Below are 18,891 nucleotides of genomic sequence, written 5' to 3' on the forward strand. Positions count from 1 at the left end.
ATGTTTTATGGTGTGAGTGATAAGGAGCTAACAATCTCTAGAAATCCAGAAATCATCTGCATGCAGTATAAAAATATTAGTCCCTAATCCCATGTTGGTTTAAGATCAGGTAACTGTAATTGTGCAGTCCTTTGAGACATTTTTTGTGATTAAGGGCTATATAAATAAATGTGACTTGACTTAATAACTTTCATTGTGCTTGCTCTTTACTCTGTAGAAAAACAGTACCTGGATCGAAAAGGGGCTTTCTCTATCCAATCCCTTAAGTCAAGTAAAGTCATGGTTATTTGTAAACCCCTTAATCAAAAGGAGTTTCAAAAGGCTCCACAGATTACTGCAAACCACAGACTATTATTACACCACCCCCTACAAACCTACATGAGGGCAAAGAAAAAACCCAAAACCTCAACATGAAGAAACCTTGAGAAGGCACTTGAAGGCACATGAGTTAATCCCCCTTCCTGGACGACCAGGCTGCAACGAATGTTGATATAATAAATAATACAGAGATATTGTCAACATGAAATATAGGTCATTCATAAACTATAGAAAAGTGTGTTTTAAGCCTAGATTCAAACACTTCCACTGATGTTGCAGATCCAATCTCAGGGGGCAGAGCATTCCACGACACCCGGGCCCGAGTGGAAAACGCTCTTCAACCTGCGGTTCTCCTCTTGCCATGCTACATTACTTTTGGCCATAAAATGATGAAGGTGTACCTCCTGTGCTTTTTAAGTGATCAGTTTATTCTGCTTTTAATGTTGGACACCAGCAAAAGATTTGCATAGGATGTTATTTATTAAGGTGTTTATTACATTTCATGCAGCAATAAAAACACATTCTTCTGAACTGGCCCCATTGCATTTTGATGCAACCGGTCAAAGTTAGTGCTTTGAAAAGAGAAAGTGCATTACTTTTAATTGAAGTTTTTAGTTATGGATAAATACATGTATTTTTAAATTTAAAGTGTTTCAAAACCTATTAGATGAAATGGTCCTTTTATAAACAAATCACAGTTCACGGATCTTTTAACCGCATGGGTCATCGGGGCACCAATTAGGACACAACTCTAGATAGCCTTCTCCACTGTTGACGGTCCCTGCCCTGTTCTTGGGTCAAAGTTGGCTTCAGTCCATTCCTTAATGTTGTTGGGCCAATATTTTTTGGTCTTCCTGTCCTTCTGCCCCCTTGGACTGTGCCCTGGAGAATTATCTTGGTCAGTTCTGATGATCTTGTGACATGACCATACCACTCAAGTTTCCGTCCGTGCACAGTAGACAACAGTTCTTCGTAGAGTCCAATCTGCCCTCTGATGGTGTTAGGTACAGTTTCGTTCATCCCATGGGCTAAGTAGCCGATGCCTAGAAGTTTGTTGTAGCATCACATCTTCAAGGCCTCGGTTTTCTCTTTAGTTCTGCTGTGAAAGTCCATGTCTCACAAGTGTGAGGGAAGATGGAAGCTTGCATGAGTCTGATCTTTGGTTTCACTGCCATGCTCTTGTCCCTCCAAATGGGTTTAAGGTCTGGCAAGTGCAGCTGTGGTTTGAGCTATCGTGGCCATTATTTCTGGTTCTGGCTTCTCTTATGATATGACAGCTCAAAGATATTTAAATTTGGTGACAGGTTCTAGCTCTCTGTGGTTGATGGTGATGTTTGTGGTAATTACCTCCAGGATTCTCCTCCTTGATCTGCTACCTTATCGTGGTGGAGGAGTTTGTGTGTCCCAATGATCCTAGGAGCTATGTTGTCGGGGGCTTTAAGCCCCTGGTAGGGTCACCCATGGCAAACAGGTCCTAGGTGAGTGGCCAGACAAAACGCAGATCAGAAGACCCCTAATGATGAGAGAAAACTTTGGTCCTCGACTTCCCTCGCCCGGACGCGGGTTACCGGGGCCCCCTTCTGGAGCCAGGCCTGGAGGTGGGGTCCGCTGGCGAGCGCCTGGTGGCCGGACCCTTACCCACGGGGGCCGGCCGGGCACAGCCCGAAGGGACGACGTGGGACCCTCTTCCCATGGGCTCACCACCTGTAGGAGGGGCCAAAGGGGTCGGGTGCGCAGAGAGCTGGGTAGCAGCCAAGGGAGGGGTCCTTGGCGCGACGATCCCCGGCTACAGAAACTGGCTTTTGGGACATGGAACGTTACCTCTCTGGCAGGGAAGGAGCCCGAGTTGGTGCGTGAGGTTGAGAAATTCCGACTAGATATAGTCGGACTCACCTCTACGCACGGCTTGGGCTCTGGTACCAGTCCTCTCGAGAGGGGTTGGACTCTCTTCCACTCTGGAGTTGCCCGTGGTGAGAGGCGCAGAGCCGGTGTGGGCATATTAATTGCTCCACGGCTCGGCGCCTGTACGTTGGGGTTCACCCCGGTAGACGAGAGGGTAGCCTCCCTCCGCCTTCGGGTGGGGGGACGGGTCCTGACTGTTATTTGTGCTTATGCACCAAATAGCAGTTCGGAGTACCCACCCTTCTTGGGGTCCTTAGAGGGTGTGCTTGAGAGCGCTCCCCCTGGGGACTCCCTCGTACTGCTGGGAGACTTCAACGCTCACGTGGGCAATGACAGTGAGACCTGGAGGGGTGTGATTGGGAAGAACGGCCCCCCTGACCTGAACCCGAGTGGTGTTTCGTTATTGGACTTCTGTGCTCGTCATGGTCTGTCCATAATGAACACCATTTTCAGACATAAGGGTGTCCATATGTGCACTTGGCACCAGGACACCCTAGGCCGTAGTTCGATGATCGACTTTGTCATCGTTTCGTCGGACCTGCGGCCGCATGTTCTGGACACTCGGGTGAAGAGAGGGGCGGAGCTGTCAACTGATCACCACCTGGTGGTGAGTTGGCTTCGATGGTGGGGGAAGATGCCGGCCCGACCCGGCAGACCCAAGCGTATTGTGAGGGTCTGTTGGGAACGGCTGGCAGAATCTCCTGTCAGAAGAAGTTTCAATTCACACCTCCGGCAGAACTTCGCCCATGTCCCGAGGGAGGCGGGGGACATTGAGTCCGAGTGGACCATGTTCCGCGCCTCCATTGTCGAGGCGGCTGATCGGAGCTGTGGTCGCAAGGTAGTCGGTGCCTGCCGCGGTGGCAACCCTCAGACCCGTTGGTGGTCACCGGCGGTGAGGGATGCCGTCAAGCTGAAGAAGGAGTCTTATCGGGCCTTCCTGGCCTGTGGGACTCTGGAAGCAGCTGGCAGGTATCGGCTGGCCAAGCGGAATGCGGCTTTGGCGGTTGCCGAGGCCAAAACTCGGGCATGGGAGGAGTTTGGCGAGGCCATGGAAGCCGACTTCCGAACGGCTTCGAGGAAATTCTGGTCCACCATCCGACGTCTTAGGGGGAGGAAGCGGTGTGCCATCGACACTGTGTATAGTGCCGATGGGGCGCTGCTGACCTCGACCCGGGACGTTGTGAATCGGTGGGCGGAGTACTTCGAAGACCTCCTCAATTCCACTGGCACGTCTTCCTCTGGGGAAGCAGAGCCTGAGGACTCTGGGTTGGGCTCTCGTATCACTGGGGTTGAAGTCACCGAGGTTGTCAAAAAACTCCTCGGTGGCAGGGCCCCGGGGGTCGATGAGATCCGCCCAGACTTCATTAAGGCTCTGGATGTTGTGGGCGTGTCATGGTTGACGCGCCTCTGCAACATCGCGTGGACATCGGGGACAGTGCCTCTGGACTGGCAGACTGGGGTGGTGGTTCCCGTCTTTAAGAAGGGGGACCGGAGAGTGTGTTCCAACTACAGGGGAATCACACTTCTCAGCCTCCCTGGTGAGGTCTATTCAGGGGTACTGGAGAGGAGGGTCCGCCAGGAAGTCGAATCTCGGATTCAGGAGGAACAGTGTGGTTTTCGTCCTGGCCGTGGAACACTGGACCAGCTCTATACACTCTTCAGGGTCTTTGAGGGTGCATGGGAGTTTGCCTGTCCGGTCTACATGTGTTTTGTGGACTTGGAGAAGGCATTCGACCGTGTTCCTCGGGAGGCCCTGTGGGGGGTGCTTCGGGAGTATGGGGTACCGCACAGTCTTATCCGGGCTGTGCGGTCCCTGTATGCCCGGTGCCAGAGTCTGGTCCGCATTGCCGGCAATAAGTCGGATTCGTTCCCGGTGAGGGTTGGGCTCCGCCAGGGCTGCCCTTTGTCACCGATTCTGTTCATAACTTTTATGGACAGAATTTCTAGGCGCAGCCTTGGCGGGGATGGAGTCCGGTTTGGGGGCCTCAGCATTGCGTCACTGCTATTTGCAGATGACGTGGTGCTGTTGGCTTCCTCAGCCCGTGATCTTCAGCTCTCGCTGGAGCGATTCGCAACCGAGTGTGAAGCGGCCGGGATGGGGATCAGCACCTCCAAGTCCGAGGCCATGGTTCTCAGTCGGAAAAGGGTGGTATGCTCCCTCCGTGTCGGGGAGGAGGTCTTGCCCCAAGTGGAGGAGTTCAAGTATCTTGGGGTCTTGTTCACGAGTGAGGGTAGGATGGAACGGGAGATCGACAGACGGGTCGGTGCAGCGTCTGCCGTCATTCGGACCCTGTACCGGTCTGTCGTGGTGAAGAGGGAGCTGAGCCGAAAGGCAAAGCTCTCGATCTACCGGTCGATCTACGTTCCTACCCTCACCTATGGTCATGAACTTTGGGTCATGACCGAAAGAACTCGATCCCGGATACAAGCGGCCGAAATGAGTTTCCTCCGCAGGGTGGCTGGGTTCTCCCTTAGAGATAGGGTGAGAAGCTCAGTCATCCGGGAGGGACTCGGAGTAGAGCCACTGCTCCTCCGCGTTGAGAGGAGCCAGTTGAGGTGGCTCGGGCATCTAATAAGGATGCCTCCTGGACGCCTCCCTCGGGAGGTGTTCCGGGCATGTCCCACCGGCAGGAGGCCCCGGGGGCGGCCCAGGACACGTTGGAGAGACTATGTCTCTCGGCTGGCTTGGGAACGCCTCGGGGTCCCGTCGGATGAGCTGGAGGAAGTGGCTGGGGATAGGGACGTCTGGGCTTCCCTTTTAACGCTGCTGCCCCCGCGACCCGACCTCGGATAAGCGGAAGACAATGGATGGATGGATGGATGGATGGATGGACCTCCAGGATTGTTGGTCATTACTTTTGTTTTTTCTTTGCTGATTTCTTACACATACTGGGTTAATGCTTTGTCCAGGCGATTGACCAGATTTCTGAGTTCCTGTTAGTCTGCTGCCAATCCGGCAATATTATCAGCAAAACGGATGTTACTGATGTTGCATCTCCCGATACCGACTGTACTTTAATATTACTTCAGAGCTTCAGATGTGAGCCTCTCCAGGAAGATGTTAATAGAGAGAGATAGCAGACTTGTCTCACACGACTGTACCATTGACAGGTACCGCACTGTTGGCATTGGCATACAGTTGTTCAATGGTCTGAACTGGTTTCTGGCCCATGTTGTACTTCACATAGTGGCCCATAAAGCGCCTTGCCATACATATTCTGTCAAACGCCTTCTTGAAATCAACAAAAACGTGATAGAGGTTTCTCTGGTGTTCTTAAAGTTCTCACTTAGGATATGCAGATAAAAAATCGGTTCTGTAGTGTTCCTTTGCTCCCTGAAACTAATTAAGTATAACTTGTGCACGTAAGTGCAAACGAGAAAAATTTGATAGGCTTTCATTTTATTTTTTCCACATTTTTGCCAAGGTGTCTGATTCAAGACCCTGCATTGGCTGATACAAAAAAATGAATGCATCAATCAGTCTTCTTTTTTTCCGTCACGGCCCCTATGCAATTGTTTTTAAACCCAATGTTGTCCATGACTCAAAGTTTGCCCCCTCCCGGTATCTGTCATAGTTCCAGTTTTGTAATGGATTTTTTTTTTTTTTTTCAATTACAAAAACGATCTATAGCCATCCAGTTGTTTTGGCCTGAATTGGACTTTATAAAGATCCGGTAGATCGGAATGAGCCATCTCTAGTTTGGAATATTCACTATTATGGTTTTACAGACCGTCAGTGTAGTTTTTTGCATTCAAGGCTTTATTGGAATAACATCGGTTATTTTTAATTGTAACTAAAGCATGTAAAATACAGAATGTAGTCGTTGATGATTGTCTATGTATAACACTTGCTCTTTCTGTCTTTTTTTCAGGCATTATGCATAAATGTGCAGTGCAGTGATGTGCTGGAGACATTAAGTTTGATTTTCTGTGGCGCGGATGTAAATTGTTCAACCGGCATGGCCAGCTGTCCCACCCCCCTCTCCCTCGCCAACAAACATTCACAACCTTTGCAAGCTGTGTTACTAAGCCAAAATCTGAACACAGGTAGGTCAATATTGCTCACTTATAAAACAGCAGTCTTTGACTCATGGCTTCTGTTTTTGTACGACAGATCTTCCGCAGTCTGAGGTGGACGGTGGAATGGAAGAAGTGCACTTTTTAGCTCAAACTTGTGCGTATCACAATGGGTTCTTATTCAAGACTGGGTCAATGGCTCGGGCCATCACGGAGCGCAAAGCCAGAGAGGGTATGCAAGCATTCTGCCAAAACTGTAAAATTTCCATCCATTATCGTGAAAATTATGTGTTTTGCATGTGTTTTGTCACGGTGTGTGTAGAAAAAATAATTTCCTGTTGAATAAGCGATAATCATTTATCTATAACAGGTGCTTACTGTGTCTATCATGATCCAACGGTCCAAATAAAGCTCAATCGGGATCTTACGCTCGATCGCGATCTAACGCTCGATTGCGGGCTGTGTCACAGGAGCAATTTCCCTTCCTCAAATACTGACCATCTAGCATTAGCTGTGAATATGATTGAGGATATGGATTAAAATAAGGCTAAATAGAGACAATTTCTTCAGAAATCTAAAAAACATTTTGCTACGTTTAGGCTGTAAACTGCAATAAAAGTGGAATCAATGATTTGTATTGATAGGACATGCTACCATCCAGTGGTCAAATACAACATGTCAGCATTAACATCAACGGCGGTGCACTATTATGTAAATGTAAATGGTCTGCATTTATATTGCGCTTTTAAATTGGAAACTTCCCATTTTTGTAAATAAAAGGTATAACTCATTACAATTGAAATGTAATCAATATTATATATACATTTGCCTTTACCTTTGTATATTGCAAAGAGTAAAATGTCGGGAGTTTATGAATATGCCTTTTGATGCAATACTATTTGAATACATGTAGGATTTTTTTTATCATATAATACAAACATATATGCTGTATTTGCATAATTTGAGTTTTGGGATTTTTATTTTTTTTAATTGATCAAACTTCAGTACAGCAATACAGTGTTACTTATTATTCCTTGCAATTGCATCATTAGAAAAAAACATTGGAAATAAAACAAAGACTGACTTTAGTCCATGATTTGACACTTATTACATTTTAAATTTGAATTGGTTACTTTTGTTTTAGTTAAACTTATCTGATTTGTTTAAGTGTGTATTTTGAAATATTGTCAGATTTCACAAAATAGGACGTTTTTTAATGCTGGACCGCCTTTAAATCTCTTTTATGCTGTAGAATCATCAATACATTAAAAATAATTACCAGTAGATCTTTTGCATTTTCAGTGGCTGGTAAATAATTTTGATTTATTTGAAAAGGTGTGAGACCCCCTGACCCATAATAACATTTCCCCAATTTGGTGTCCAAAGACCTCATGAGTTAATCTGTTTTATTTATTGCTTGTATTGTTTAAGTAGTTGGGGACTGGAGTACATTATTTTAATTTCCCAATTTGAAGTGTCTGGTGCATTTGTGGTGCAGTTTGAAGCTTGAAACATCTTGATCTTCTGTACTTTTTGCAGAGTTTAGTCGACGCTGGTGTACCCTCAATGATGGCACTTTCAGCTACTATGAAAGTGAAAGGAACTCTAATCCTAATGGAGCGCTGCGAGCCTCAGAAATAGTTTGCTTGGCTGTGGACATTCCCGAGAAACATGGGTATACTCTTACTAAAACATCTGTTGTTTTTGTGTGTAACCTGATGTGTTAAAAAATTCACACAGACAAAAAAAAGCCCCTCCCTACATTTAATCAAACATTTTGTTTTCTGACTCATCCGGTAGGTATGAGTACTCTTTCGAGCTCTATTCGGAATCAGATCGTCTCTATCTTTTTGGCACAGATGACCCAAACAGCCACAAAGAATGGGTCAAGTCCATTGCCAAGGTAATTATGAGAAAGATAAAGGGAGAAAATGCTGCCAAATTCCCCTCTTGAGATATTCTTTCATAACAAGAGATTGGTATTCTCTCTACGCTGCCTAAATTTGTGCCTTCTGTTGCTAGGTAAGAAGATAGCACACTGAATGTTGTTTCATGTGCTAAACATAATTTTGTTAAAATAATTAACTTGTGATATTTGAAAATGAAACCATAAATGTAATTTTGTTTGAAATCTTTCAACTGTGGCTACCTAAACTTAATAGTTTTTACATGAAAAGTAGCTATTTTAACTGGCTTTAATCTCACAATAAAATACAACGTGGTTGGTAGTTTTAGAAAACATGTTTTGCTATGTAACGGTCCACATTCTGCCACATGTGCAAATTTTCGATAGTACACAACTTAAGGGACTAGTTTCTATTCAAGGGCATCAACTCTGAGGGAATTGATTCAACTCAAACTTCTTCCTTAGATTAGAATTTAGAGATTTGTTTTGCAAAATTCCTCGGATAAAAGTGATTTATTGGCTGCCCCCATTTCACTCTATTGTACCCAGACCAATCGCTATTTTTATTTAATTTACCTGTAGATGTAGTTGTTATTGGAGGCAATTTTATTTCATTTAATGAAACAAAAACTCTTCTTGTGGAGTTAATCTAACACTCTGTATTGTAAACTATAGAATATATTCTATAGCATTACAAGAAACCGGTGTAATTGTTTGGTCAGCCTGATATGGAAAAATTAAAAAATGTGAGAATAGCCCCTCCAATAGACACTTCTGCGGCCACTGTGTATCAGCTCGGGTCAACTTTATTTTTGTTTGGTTAACTTTTATGGCAGGTTAATTATTCATATTGAATAAGTAATTAAAAAAATGAAATTTCACAACATATAGTTAGGTTATAAAGGTGAAATATGAAATAAGGCTTTTAAGGAATTAATTAAACGATGCAGTCAATGTACGACTTGGGAATATTTTCAGCCAGTCTGAGTACATTTAATAGGCTTTAAAACAGCGATTGGAAGTTTTGCTTGCCCATGAGTTCTAAATGTGGAAGTGATGCATGAATGTATTTCATTCCGTTGACTGTAATGCTCTTTCTGGCTCCTACCTGTCTAGCTAGCCAAACAATATATCAAAACTGATTGCGCTAAAATGACCATATTTCTACTACCCCCACCCTTCCCCAGCCCACACATGCACAAAGCTATTGCCTTTATTCTTGAGACTGTACTTGGCCGTATTTCTTAAGTGTATTTCCAAAACTGTTGAGATGAGAAAGAGAACATTTCGTTTGTATATATGTGGAAGGAATCCTAAATTTTCCTTTGACTTCTGTAGAGCTTCATCCCTGCCAAAGCGGAACCTTTATTGAGGTTGGATTTTGATCGCATCGGACGTTTAAAATGTAAGGATGGCTTGAACCTCCAAACGTCCAAGGTTGGCTGGTTTGCCTTGGCTGGCTCCACTCTTCATGTGTACCTGCAGGACAGCCAGGAAGAAGAGATACACCTTCGCAAACTAAATGAGCTCTGTGAGTTGAATCAGCTCAACCAAAATCTTCTAATTAGGACCCTGTTGATGCCTATTGTATCAATCGACATTATTTAAAACCAAAGACTTTTGCCTCTTTCAGCGATTCAACAAGATAATGAGGTGCTGGTTTTGGTCGAGAAGGGAAGGTGAGAACATAACCCCATATTGTATGTGTTGAGTGAGATCCATGCTCCCAAACTGTAGAACTATTATTTGATTTACGTGCATTTTTTTGAGTCCCTCTTCTCATAACTTTTCTTTTTGTCTTTGCTTCGTCTCGCTTGTTTTTCTACTAAGAACGTTGTACATAGAAGGTGAGAGGAAGTTGAATTTTGCTGGCTGGTGTGCGGCCATTCAGTCTGCAGCAGGGAGTGGAGGCGACACTCTGAGTCAGCAGCAGCTGACAGAAACAGACATACCAGTCATAGTCCACAGCTGCATTGACCACATCACGCAGTGCGGTGAGTGAACGGATGGAAACAAATCTAATACAAAGCAGAAGAAACATGTAGAGATAGAGAATTTTCAGACATCCCTTTGGTACAAGAATATCTTCAATTGTCAGATACTGTTTACCAGACTATAAGGCACACCGGTTTATTAGGTGGACTGGCAAAAATACGTTTTTCACGGAAAGTTTTCATATATAAGGCTAACCAGATTATAAGGTGCACCCGCAAAAACAGTATTCCGTAAATCTTGAATATATGGTGCATGAAAATGAAACTAATGTGAGTTTTAAAATTGCATTTAAAAAGTCACGAAATTAAAATGACTTATTTCACAAAATATGAACTAACCTTATGGGGCAGAGTAATCAGTGGCAGCTCTGCTAACTTCTAACTCAAGCTGCTGATAATATAGAGATGAATTATTAAAGGTCCGTGCGATAGTAGAAAAGCAAGTGTGTGTGATTAAGAGGTGGCGTAAAAAGTGTACTTAACTTGCATATGTTCAGGTGGAACCTGATATATTAGCTCTTATCATAACATTAGTTTGTCAATCAAGTGTGTATTTGTTATTGAGAGATAACATAAAAAGCAGGCTAAAAAGGAGGGCTGAGTGATTAGGGAAAATCAGGGAGCTGTTTAAGTTTTATTATAGATTTATACAAGTTGCTACTAAACCTAATTTTATTTCCTGCACCGTTAGTTTTTTGTTTAAAAGATTGGTCATGTTAATTGTGTTAAAATTCCAATTTATTTACTGCTATTAGGCTATTAAAGTTTTATTTTTATTTACAACAATTGTCTATGGTTTCTGTATGCATAATTGGAATTTTCTCTCAGTAATTTTTAAGCTTTTAAAGCACGTGAATATCAGCTTTAAATATCATTTATCGGCCTCATCCTAATACTAATAATCGGTAGCGGCCCTAATTACCCATATTAGTCAATCCCAAACACCAAGCCTGTGTATCTCTCTAAATCAAAAGTGACAAGTTTATAGTTAAGTAGACACTCAACATAAGGAAAGAATCTGTAATATTATACTTTTCAAAATATCATCAATTTTAGTTTTTTTTTAATCCCTGAACTTTGTATTAATTAATTTTCTTGCATCTTTGCATATTTCACCAATTCTATGCCCTGAAAACTATATTATAATTTTTAATTGGAATTGTCTTTATTGTCATTGATAACAACTTAGTGAACATTATTTACAATGAGATTGGACATGGCACTCCAGGATAAACACCAATAAAACTTAAATATTTAAAAGGTAGTGCTTCTCAAGTTGTAATAATAACGCCATGAAAAATAGTGCGTCATAACAATAGTCCAATTGAAAGTAGTGCAATGATATCTGACAGCAAAGAAAAATTTGAAATAAGTTATGAGTAAGCATTTTTGTGACTTTTCGTTTACATGTGATTTCTATTACTTTTTATGTTTTAGGTTTAACATCTGAGGGCATCTACCGCAAGAGCGGGGTGAACTCTCGCGTTGCAGCCCTGTGTGAGAGGTTTCGTCGAGATGCCCGAAGCTTTCGCCTGAAGGAAGGAGAGCACCAGGTAGACGACGTTTCTAACACATTAAAGCGCTTCTTCAGGGAGTTAGAAGAAGGGCTTTTTACATCTGAAGACGACAGCATCTGGCTTTCCACCAGTGGTACGATTGACATAGTCTGCACACCATCAGGGGATATTTTGCCATGGCTTTGCATTTATCGGATTACTGTCTCCCCTCTTGCTTGTCCTTTGATACAGCCATTCAGGATGAAAGTCTAAAAATCTCTCAGTATCAGAAGCTTTTGAAAAAATTGCCCCGTGTTAACAGGGCAACGCTGCGGGCCCTCATCAATCACTTATACTGGTGAGTTTACACACTTTCATAGTTTGTGAATGCCACTTGCTCACACCAAATGTTCGGCCAACTGTTTGGGTTCCAGTGTGCAGAGGTTCTCTGAGCTGAACCAGATGAATCTGCATAACTTGGCTATCGTATTTGGCCCAACCTTGTTTCAGACAGATGGGAAGGACTACACGGCTGGCCGTGCCATTGAGGACCTCATACAGTACTACACGCTTATCTTTCAGGTCAGACTCAGTCGAGTGTATTCAATATGTGGACATTTCTCAAGATGTTCAAATTTTCATTTTAAATCTCTGTTCATGTGAACAAATTTGTATATGCTTTATGGCCAATAAAACCAATTGGAAACCTTCAGAAAGTATTTTATATCGATTGGTAGTCCTCATTTAGGCTCTTTTAAGTTTGCTCACCGATACAAACATGGAAGCTGACTTACTAACCATTATAACTGACAATTTCCCTCATTTAGGGAGGAATATTTACAAATAAATTCATTGATTGCGCATACTGTAATAAATGGTGACCAAAATTACATCAGGTATAAAAAAAATTCTGCCAAGTACCCCCTTTAACTACTTCTCCACTAATCTTTGATGATTGTTTCCTGCAACAATTAAAAAAAGAAATAAATATTGCCATTGATGGATATTTATTAAAAATGTAACTAGATTTTGAACTTTTTTTCCCTTGTAAAATTGGAAAAAATAGAATAAAATCAACAACATTTTATAATATGGCAATGGGAGAGTCCCCCGCCCCCCGCCGAATATATTGTTTTTATTCTTTTTAGTGAAAATAATAAAATCAATTTTTTTTATTAAATGAAATATTTCTTTTTCAAATGACCCAAAAAAACAACAACGTATAATCTCCAGAGTGAGTAATATTCTAAAGTAACATGTGCTCCAGAATCTTTTTAAATGATCACAAAATCACTACAGACAACATTACCATCTCTGAGAGCGAATGATCAATAAAGCACCTGGGATCATTGTAAGTCAAGCCCACAGTGGAGTGGAGTTGCACATCATTATCCATACATCCATTATCTGCACCGCTTATCCTCAGTAAGGTTGTGGGGATTGCGGGGTTGAGGTTGCTGGAGCCCATCCCAGCTATCTTTGGGCATTGTGCAGGGGACACCCTCAACAACTCACTCACTAATTCACACCTCAAGACAATTTGGACCGGCCAAGAAACTTGACATGCATTTTTTTGGAATTAGTTTTTAAAATGTGGGATAAAACTGGAGTGTCTGGAGGAAACCCATGCAAGCACCGGAAGAACATGCAAACTCCGCATAGGAATGCTGGTAGCTGGATTTGAACCCATGACCTTAGAACTGTGCCGCGGACCTGCTAACCACTCATCTGCTGTGACGCCATGCACATTGTCATTTGCATCATTATTGTTCAATGCACCCCAAAATGACATCTTAATGAGCCAAAATTTATTTTGTTTGTAGATAAAATAGAAGGATTATGGTACTAACAGGAACATGTTTTATAGGTGGATGAGCAACAACTGAAAAAGCAGCTTGAAGAGATCACAGTGATCATCCAAGTGCGTGAGAAGCTGAACACAAAATTTCCCGTGAGTCATAATCACAACCTCACGTTTTCCATGACTGAAAGCATCGTTTTTGGAGTATTATTTTCATTTAATTTAAAACCTTAGAGCACTGAACCTGGTGGCCATTTCATCTGCACAGTTTACTTAGAGGAAAAAAAGGACACAGCTGAGCAACATGTGAAGGTAGCCCTGACCAAAACTCAACTTGTTTACCATTATTTGCATTTTCCAACTAATATGAGACTGCCCTTGGCACACTTTAACTTTAAGCTTGCTCTCACTACACAGATCCCTGCAGCTATGACAGCAGCAGAATTGACCTGTGAGATACTGGATAGACGCAACATCCCTGTTAAAGACAAAGAGTACTGGACCTGCTGGGAGGCCATTGACAAGGAAGAAATGGGTGAGCTTTTGTTTATGGAAAAGAGGCTTTTTGAAAAAGTTTATATATGGTGACGGGTGTTTACATGAGTCACAAGTGCATATTTCAGAGCAAAACGGTGTGTAATGGATTAGTTGTAGGCTTTTTTGTGGGCAATGGAATGCACAGATCTGCAAAAGGTGGTGCTAGAGCTGTCACTTTTCCCTGTGTGTCTGTATATTATATACCTGGCAACCTAAGCCAATTACTCCCCTTATTAATACTCACAACCCCCTTATTAAGAAGTAATTAACCACACAAAGACCATGCAGTACCAGTTCACTCACAGCAAGACAAGACTAGTAAAATAAAAACAAAGACTATTTGTGTAAACAAATCTTACGACATAAACAACTCAAAACAATTCTCTCAGAATCTTTTTTAGTTCTTTCCCACTTTCACAGTTTAGCGTTGTGCAAAAGATATATATGTCAATGTTCATGGATCCCTTGACGACCTGAGTCGTAGCAGCACCTCCTAAGGTGGTGTATCTTGGGCAAGTACAGCCTGGCGGCACCCATCCCTCTCTCGGTCGATATTATTTATACTGCATATACACATTATTTTAAAAAAAACATTTTGTAAGAACACCTGTTTCTTTGTTGTTTTTAGAACTCTTTTGTATTGTATTTTTATTGTATTTATTTATTCAGCCAGTATAAACCATAAACATGATATATACAAGAAATCCTTTGACACGCGAACACTCAATAATGATAAAATAATAGATTTAAAAGAATAAAAAGAATAGAGTAAAAAATATATTGTAGTGTATAATACAAGGTAATTATATAGAATAGTTTAAAAAGAAAGAATATGTAAATAACAAGAATAACTCTAGGTAGAATAGGTCGGAGGAACGCCGTTGGCATAATAATACTATACATAATAACCTAAATCAATTCCCGTTGAACATACGGATAGCGGAAGGGTAAAAACTCTCTTTAAGACGTAAAGTCTTGCTCGCAATGGGGCGAAGACGGCGACCTGACGGCAGGTAATCCAAGTACCTGCAAGCAGGGTGACTGGGATCGTATATAATTTTTAGTGTCCGTTTTCTAGTTCAATCGATGTAGATACTTTGCAGGGACGGGAGGCCAGTACCTATTCTTGCCTCTGCCGTCCTCACTACTGATTCCATCTTTGACAATTCTTTCTGATTGACGCGACCAAACCAAACTGTGATTGACCTAGTTCAAACGGATTCAATGATAGCACGATAAAAATTGACTAGAATGGATTGACGGACTCCGAATGATTTTAGTTGACGAAGGAAGTAGAGCCTTTGTCTGGCTGACTTTAGAATATCAGTAGCATTGACAGTCCATGTGAGGTCAGCTGACAAGTAAGTACCCAGAAACTTGAATGAATGGACCAGTTCCATCTCACTACCATTAATTGACAGTGGCACATGCGGGGTAGGCTTAGTACGGAAATCTATTATCATCTCCTTAGTTTACTTACATTTAATAACAGATTACTCTCATGACACCAGGTGGAAAGTGAATCAATTTCTGCTCTGTATTCAGTTTCGTCTCCATTTGAAATAAAGCCAGTAACCGTGGTGTCGTCTGCACTAGGCACAGACTCAACTGGGGATTTATATATGGTGTGTCTGTGGGCAACCTCTTCCACATTCTGAAGTGCAATTATTGTATTTTTTGCAGTTCCAGTGAAAATATTTGTGCCATTTACCTTCGATTTGAAGGTGTTCGAGTTTGTCCTCATCTCAATCTCAACCGCATTCCCTCCCCTGTCCATCTACTCCTTTTGCAGAACGTCCTCTACACTATCGGGAGCGAGTGTTACCTATCCTTCACGCCTTTGGCACTGACGCCCATCTTCTCATCAAGAAGCACATTGCAATGGAAGCTATGATTATCTACTTGGGTAAACAATGTTATCACAATACTTTCAACTACATTTTCGAGGGGCAGTAGCTCAGAAAAAAAGGTTGTTTAACTTTTCAACAGGAGGGTAACTCTCAGAATCTGCTAACTGTTGGGGAAATGCTAGATCTGGTATTGTTTCGGATCCGCTATTAATTTCTGAGGGTGTCAGAAAAGAAGCGAGTCCCTAGGTCAGGGGTATGCAAACTTTGAAGTTGTGGGCCACATTCATTTGAAAAAATAGCTGTTTGATGTATATACATTTTTGTATATGCCGATAGTCTTAAATCCATACCATGGCAATACATGAGGAAAATGGATAACAAAAGCCTGTCCCTTTTTTCCTCGTTTGAGTTTACCTGCACAAGTTGTTTTATTTTCTATTAAAGGGACCATTTCATCCAATCGGTTTTAAAACACACAACATATCCAAATAATGATATTCATTTACAAAAAAAAAACCTAAGGAGTAATAAGGATTAAATCAATCATTTGCATTGAAAAACTCGATGCATTAGGGCGACCTCAGAAGTGTTTTATTGCATGCTTTGGTGACATCCAGTGGACGTATTAAAAACTGCAGGTCAATGCTTGACTACAAGCGGCTCCATTTTTTTTCTTATGCTTTCCTCAGCATCGTCTCGTGGGCTGGATTAAATCTGTTGGTGGACCTGACACTGCCCACAGGCCTTTGTTTTTGACCCCTACTTTGCGATATTTCCCTCTCAAGTAATTTTTTATTGAATGATTTAATGCAAACCACCTGCTCCCTTTCGCCGGCACAGTATATAGTCTCAGCTTTAGTAGGCCTATCCTACTAGTTTGATCTGACATAGTCTAATCACATTGCCAATGCACAGCTAAAACATTTTTTTTTAATCAAATTCAAACAAGTTTGATAATTAAGGCAAAATTATTTTATTCATAGATCCCTCTTGAGTTTTTATAGTGTGGTTAGTTGGTTCGGGTGTAAAGCTGCATTCATTCAACTGTTTACAATAAACTAGTTAATGCATTTATTGCCACACATTAAAATCACATTTTTCCCATGCTTGTGAATACATGTGTTATGCATAGAAAATATCTCTTTTTATCAATGATTATAATATGTGGGATGGTCGACTGAAGTAAGCTGAATAATTAAGCGTAATACTGCAAAACTACAGTAAGCTAAAAAATTTGAAGCCCCTGTGTGTAATATTTGACCACTATATGGTGCTGTTTTATAACCAGTGCAACAGCAAGCAACAAGACTGCAGACAAACATTGCCGCGAGCTTAGTAGGGATTTCACTATATAAAAGAAATACAAATTCCTCGGCCTACAATTTTTTTTAATAAAAATTAAGATTGGTATAATAGTTCATGGATTTTTGACTATTATTCAAATAAATGTTTTTTTTTTTACTGAATAAAAGTTTTTGAGGCACTAAATGTTATGCACTGTCCTTTTAAGTTGACATTCTTTTATTGAAAGTCTGTATCTCCGGAAATTTTTCCCTGAATGGTTATTATCAGAGCAAAACGTAATAAGCCCTGTTCTTCTTCCCCATAGCCAGTAAGGTTGACCCATCCAAACATGGCATGATGAAATTCAGAGAAGAGCGAAGCATCTTGGGTTTAGGGCTGACTTCTGGCAGTTTCCACGACCGCTATTTCATCCTCAACTCCAGCTCGCTGCGGATGTACAAGGAAGTCCGAGTGAGTGTGGCGTGGCCGTTGGTTGGCCAACACAACACTCTCACAGCTTCCTCACTCACATCTTTTTTTCTTCTTCTCCAGAGTAACCGCCCGGAACGTGACTGGCCAGTCCGCAACCTGAGGGTCTACTTGGGTATCAAGAAAAAACTTCGTCCTCCAACATGGTAAATATATAATGTGTAACCATGTGGCATTTGTTTTCCAACCAGAGCTTGTCATCAATTATCTGCTAATACTTTCAACACACTAAGCTCTGAATCTCGGCAATGAGGCCATAAAATCTTAATGGATTTCATTTGACGTTCAGAGTACTAAACTGAGGACAAATCAGTGCGAAAACCTTGGACCCATCATTTATAACCTGTGAAATAATTGATTGACTCAAATCATGAGGGTGACAGAGCGGCTGTGTTGACGAGCAGCCCCGCGGTGCGGAGGTCCGAGGTTTTATTCCAGCTACCCAACCAGCAAATTTTGCATGTTCTCCCGTGCCTGCGTTTTTTTTCCCTAGCACTCTGTTTTCCTCTCACATTCCAAAAACATGCAGGTTAATTGGCCGGTTCGAATTGTCCCAAGGTGTGAATGAGCGAGTGAGTTGTCTATCGCTGTGTGCCCATGCGCCTAGCTGGCAACCAGTTCAGATTAATTGCCTGGATTAAGCTGGGATGGGCTCTAGCACCCCCGCGACTCTAGTGAGGATAAACGGCACAGAAAATGGATGGATGGATATCAAATCATGTGATCTTGCTAACAGGGGTGTCTGTGGCCTGCAGAGGGCAGTCTGATCCCAAAAATGACCCACAACTGTAGCTGTTTTTGTAATCAAATAAAAATTAGTTGCATTTCGGTGTCTGAATGTTGTAAAACATTAAAAATAAATCACTCTGCAAACAAACTGAAAAGACTGCAGTAAAGGCCTAGAAAGCATTTTCATAAAGTCAATCCATCTCTGTAAGTTAGTTGCAACATGACTGTACAGAAATAAATGGGGGAAAAATATCAAGATTCAATGAAAAAGAGCACCACAAAAAAAAAATTCATTTTTATCCAACTGTCAGATAGGGTAACTGAGCCATTGTCGTTCCTGATTTCAGTTGGGGCCTGACTGTGATCTATGAGAGCAAGAAACAAGAGAAGGCAGAGAGACAACAGTGGTGAGTACCAGATTCAAGAAATAGCACCAACATGTTGTTATAATTGTATTTTTTGTTTATTTTACACAACGAGGTTCTGTGTTAAAGTTGTAGATACATTTATTCACATGGACTCAGTTGAACATTGAAGATTTTTTAACAGTAAGAATAACACGAATATA

General features: G+C 41.9%; 1 protein-coding gene across 4 annotated transcripts in view; it reads left to right on the forward strand.

Moving 5' to 3' along the window:
* The window catches only part of arap1 (ArfGAP with RhoGAP domain, ankyrin repeat and PH domain 1), an 85,600-nt gene that overhangs the window by 54,700 nt on the left and 12,009 nt on the right, over positions 1 to 18,891 (forward strand). For 3 of the 4 annotated variants that reach the window (XM_088345065.1, XM_088345067.1, XM_088345066.1), the window contains exons 14-29: positions 6,093 to 6,267; positions 6,335 to 6,469; positions 7,777 to 7,912; positions 8,038 to 8,140; positions 9,482 to 9,674; positions 9,777 to 9,822; positions 9,974 to 10,137; positions 11,575 to 11,787; positions 11,886 to 11,991; positions 12,068 to 12,215; positions 13,501 to 13,584; positions 13,669 to 13,746; positions 13,852 to 13,969; positions 15,764 to 15,877; positions 17,431 to 17,740; positions 18,671 to 18,730. In XM_088345065.1, coding sequence (XP_088201191.1) covers positions 6,093 to 6,267; positions 6,335 to 6,469; positions 7,777 to 7,912; positions 8,038 to 8,140; positions 9,482 to 9,674; positions 9,777 to 9,822; positions 9,974 to 10,137; positions 11,575 to 11,787; positions 11,886 to 11,991; positions 12,068 to 12,215; positions 13,501 to 13,584; positions 13,669 to 13,746; positions 13,852 to 13,969; positions 15,764 to 15,877; positions 17,431 to 17,740; positions 18,671 to 18,730 — 2,183 coding nt within the window. The remainder of the gene's footprint in view (positions 1 to 6,092; positions 6,268 to 6,334; positions 6,470 to 7,776; positions 7,913 to 8,037; positions 8,141 to 9,481; positions 9,675 to 9,776; positions 9,823 to 9,973; positions 10,138 to 11,574; positions 11,788 to 11,885; positions 11,992 to 12,067; positions 12,216 to 13,500; positions 13,585 to 13,668; positions 13,747 to 13,851; positions 13,970 to 15,763; positions 15,878 to 17,430; positions 17,741 to 18,670; positions 18,731 to 18,891) is intronic. The other variant, XM_088345069.1, reaches the window with a different exon arrangement.

This window comes from Urocampus carinirostris, chromosome 10 (assembly GCF_059441175.1).
Source record: "Urocampus carinirostris isolate Australia breed hairy pipefish chromosome 10, RoL_Ucar_1.0, whole genome shotgun sequence".
Classification (NCBI taxonomy): Eukaryota; Metazoa; Chordata; class Actinopteri; order Syngnathiformes; family Syngnathidae; genus Urocampus; species Urocampus carinirostris.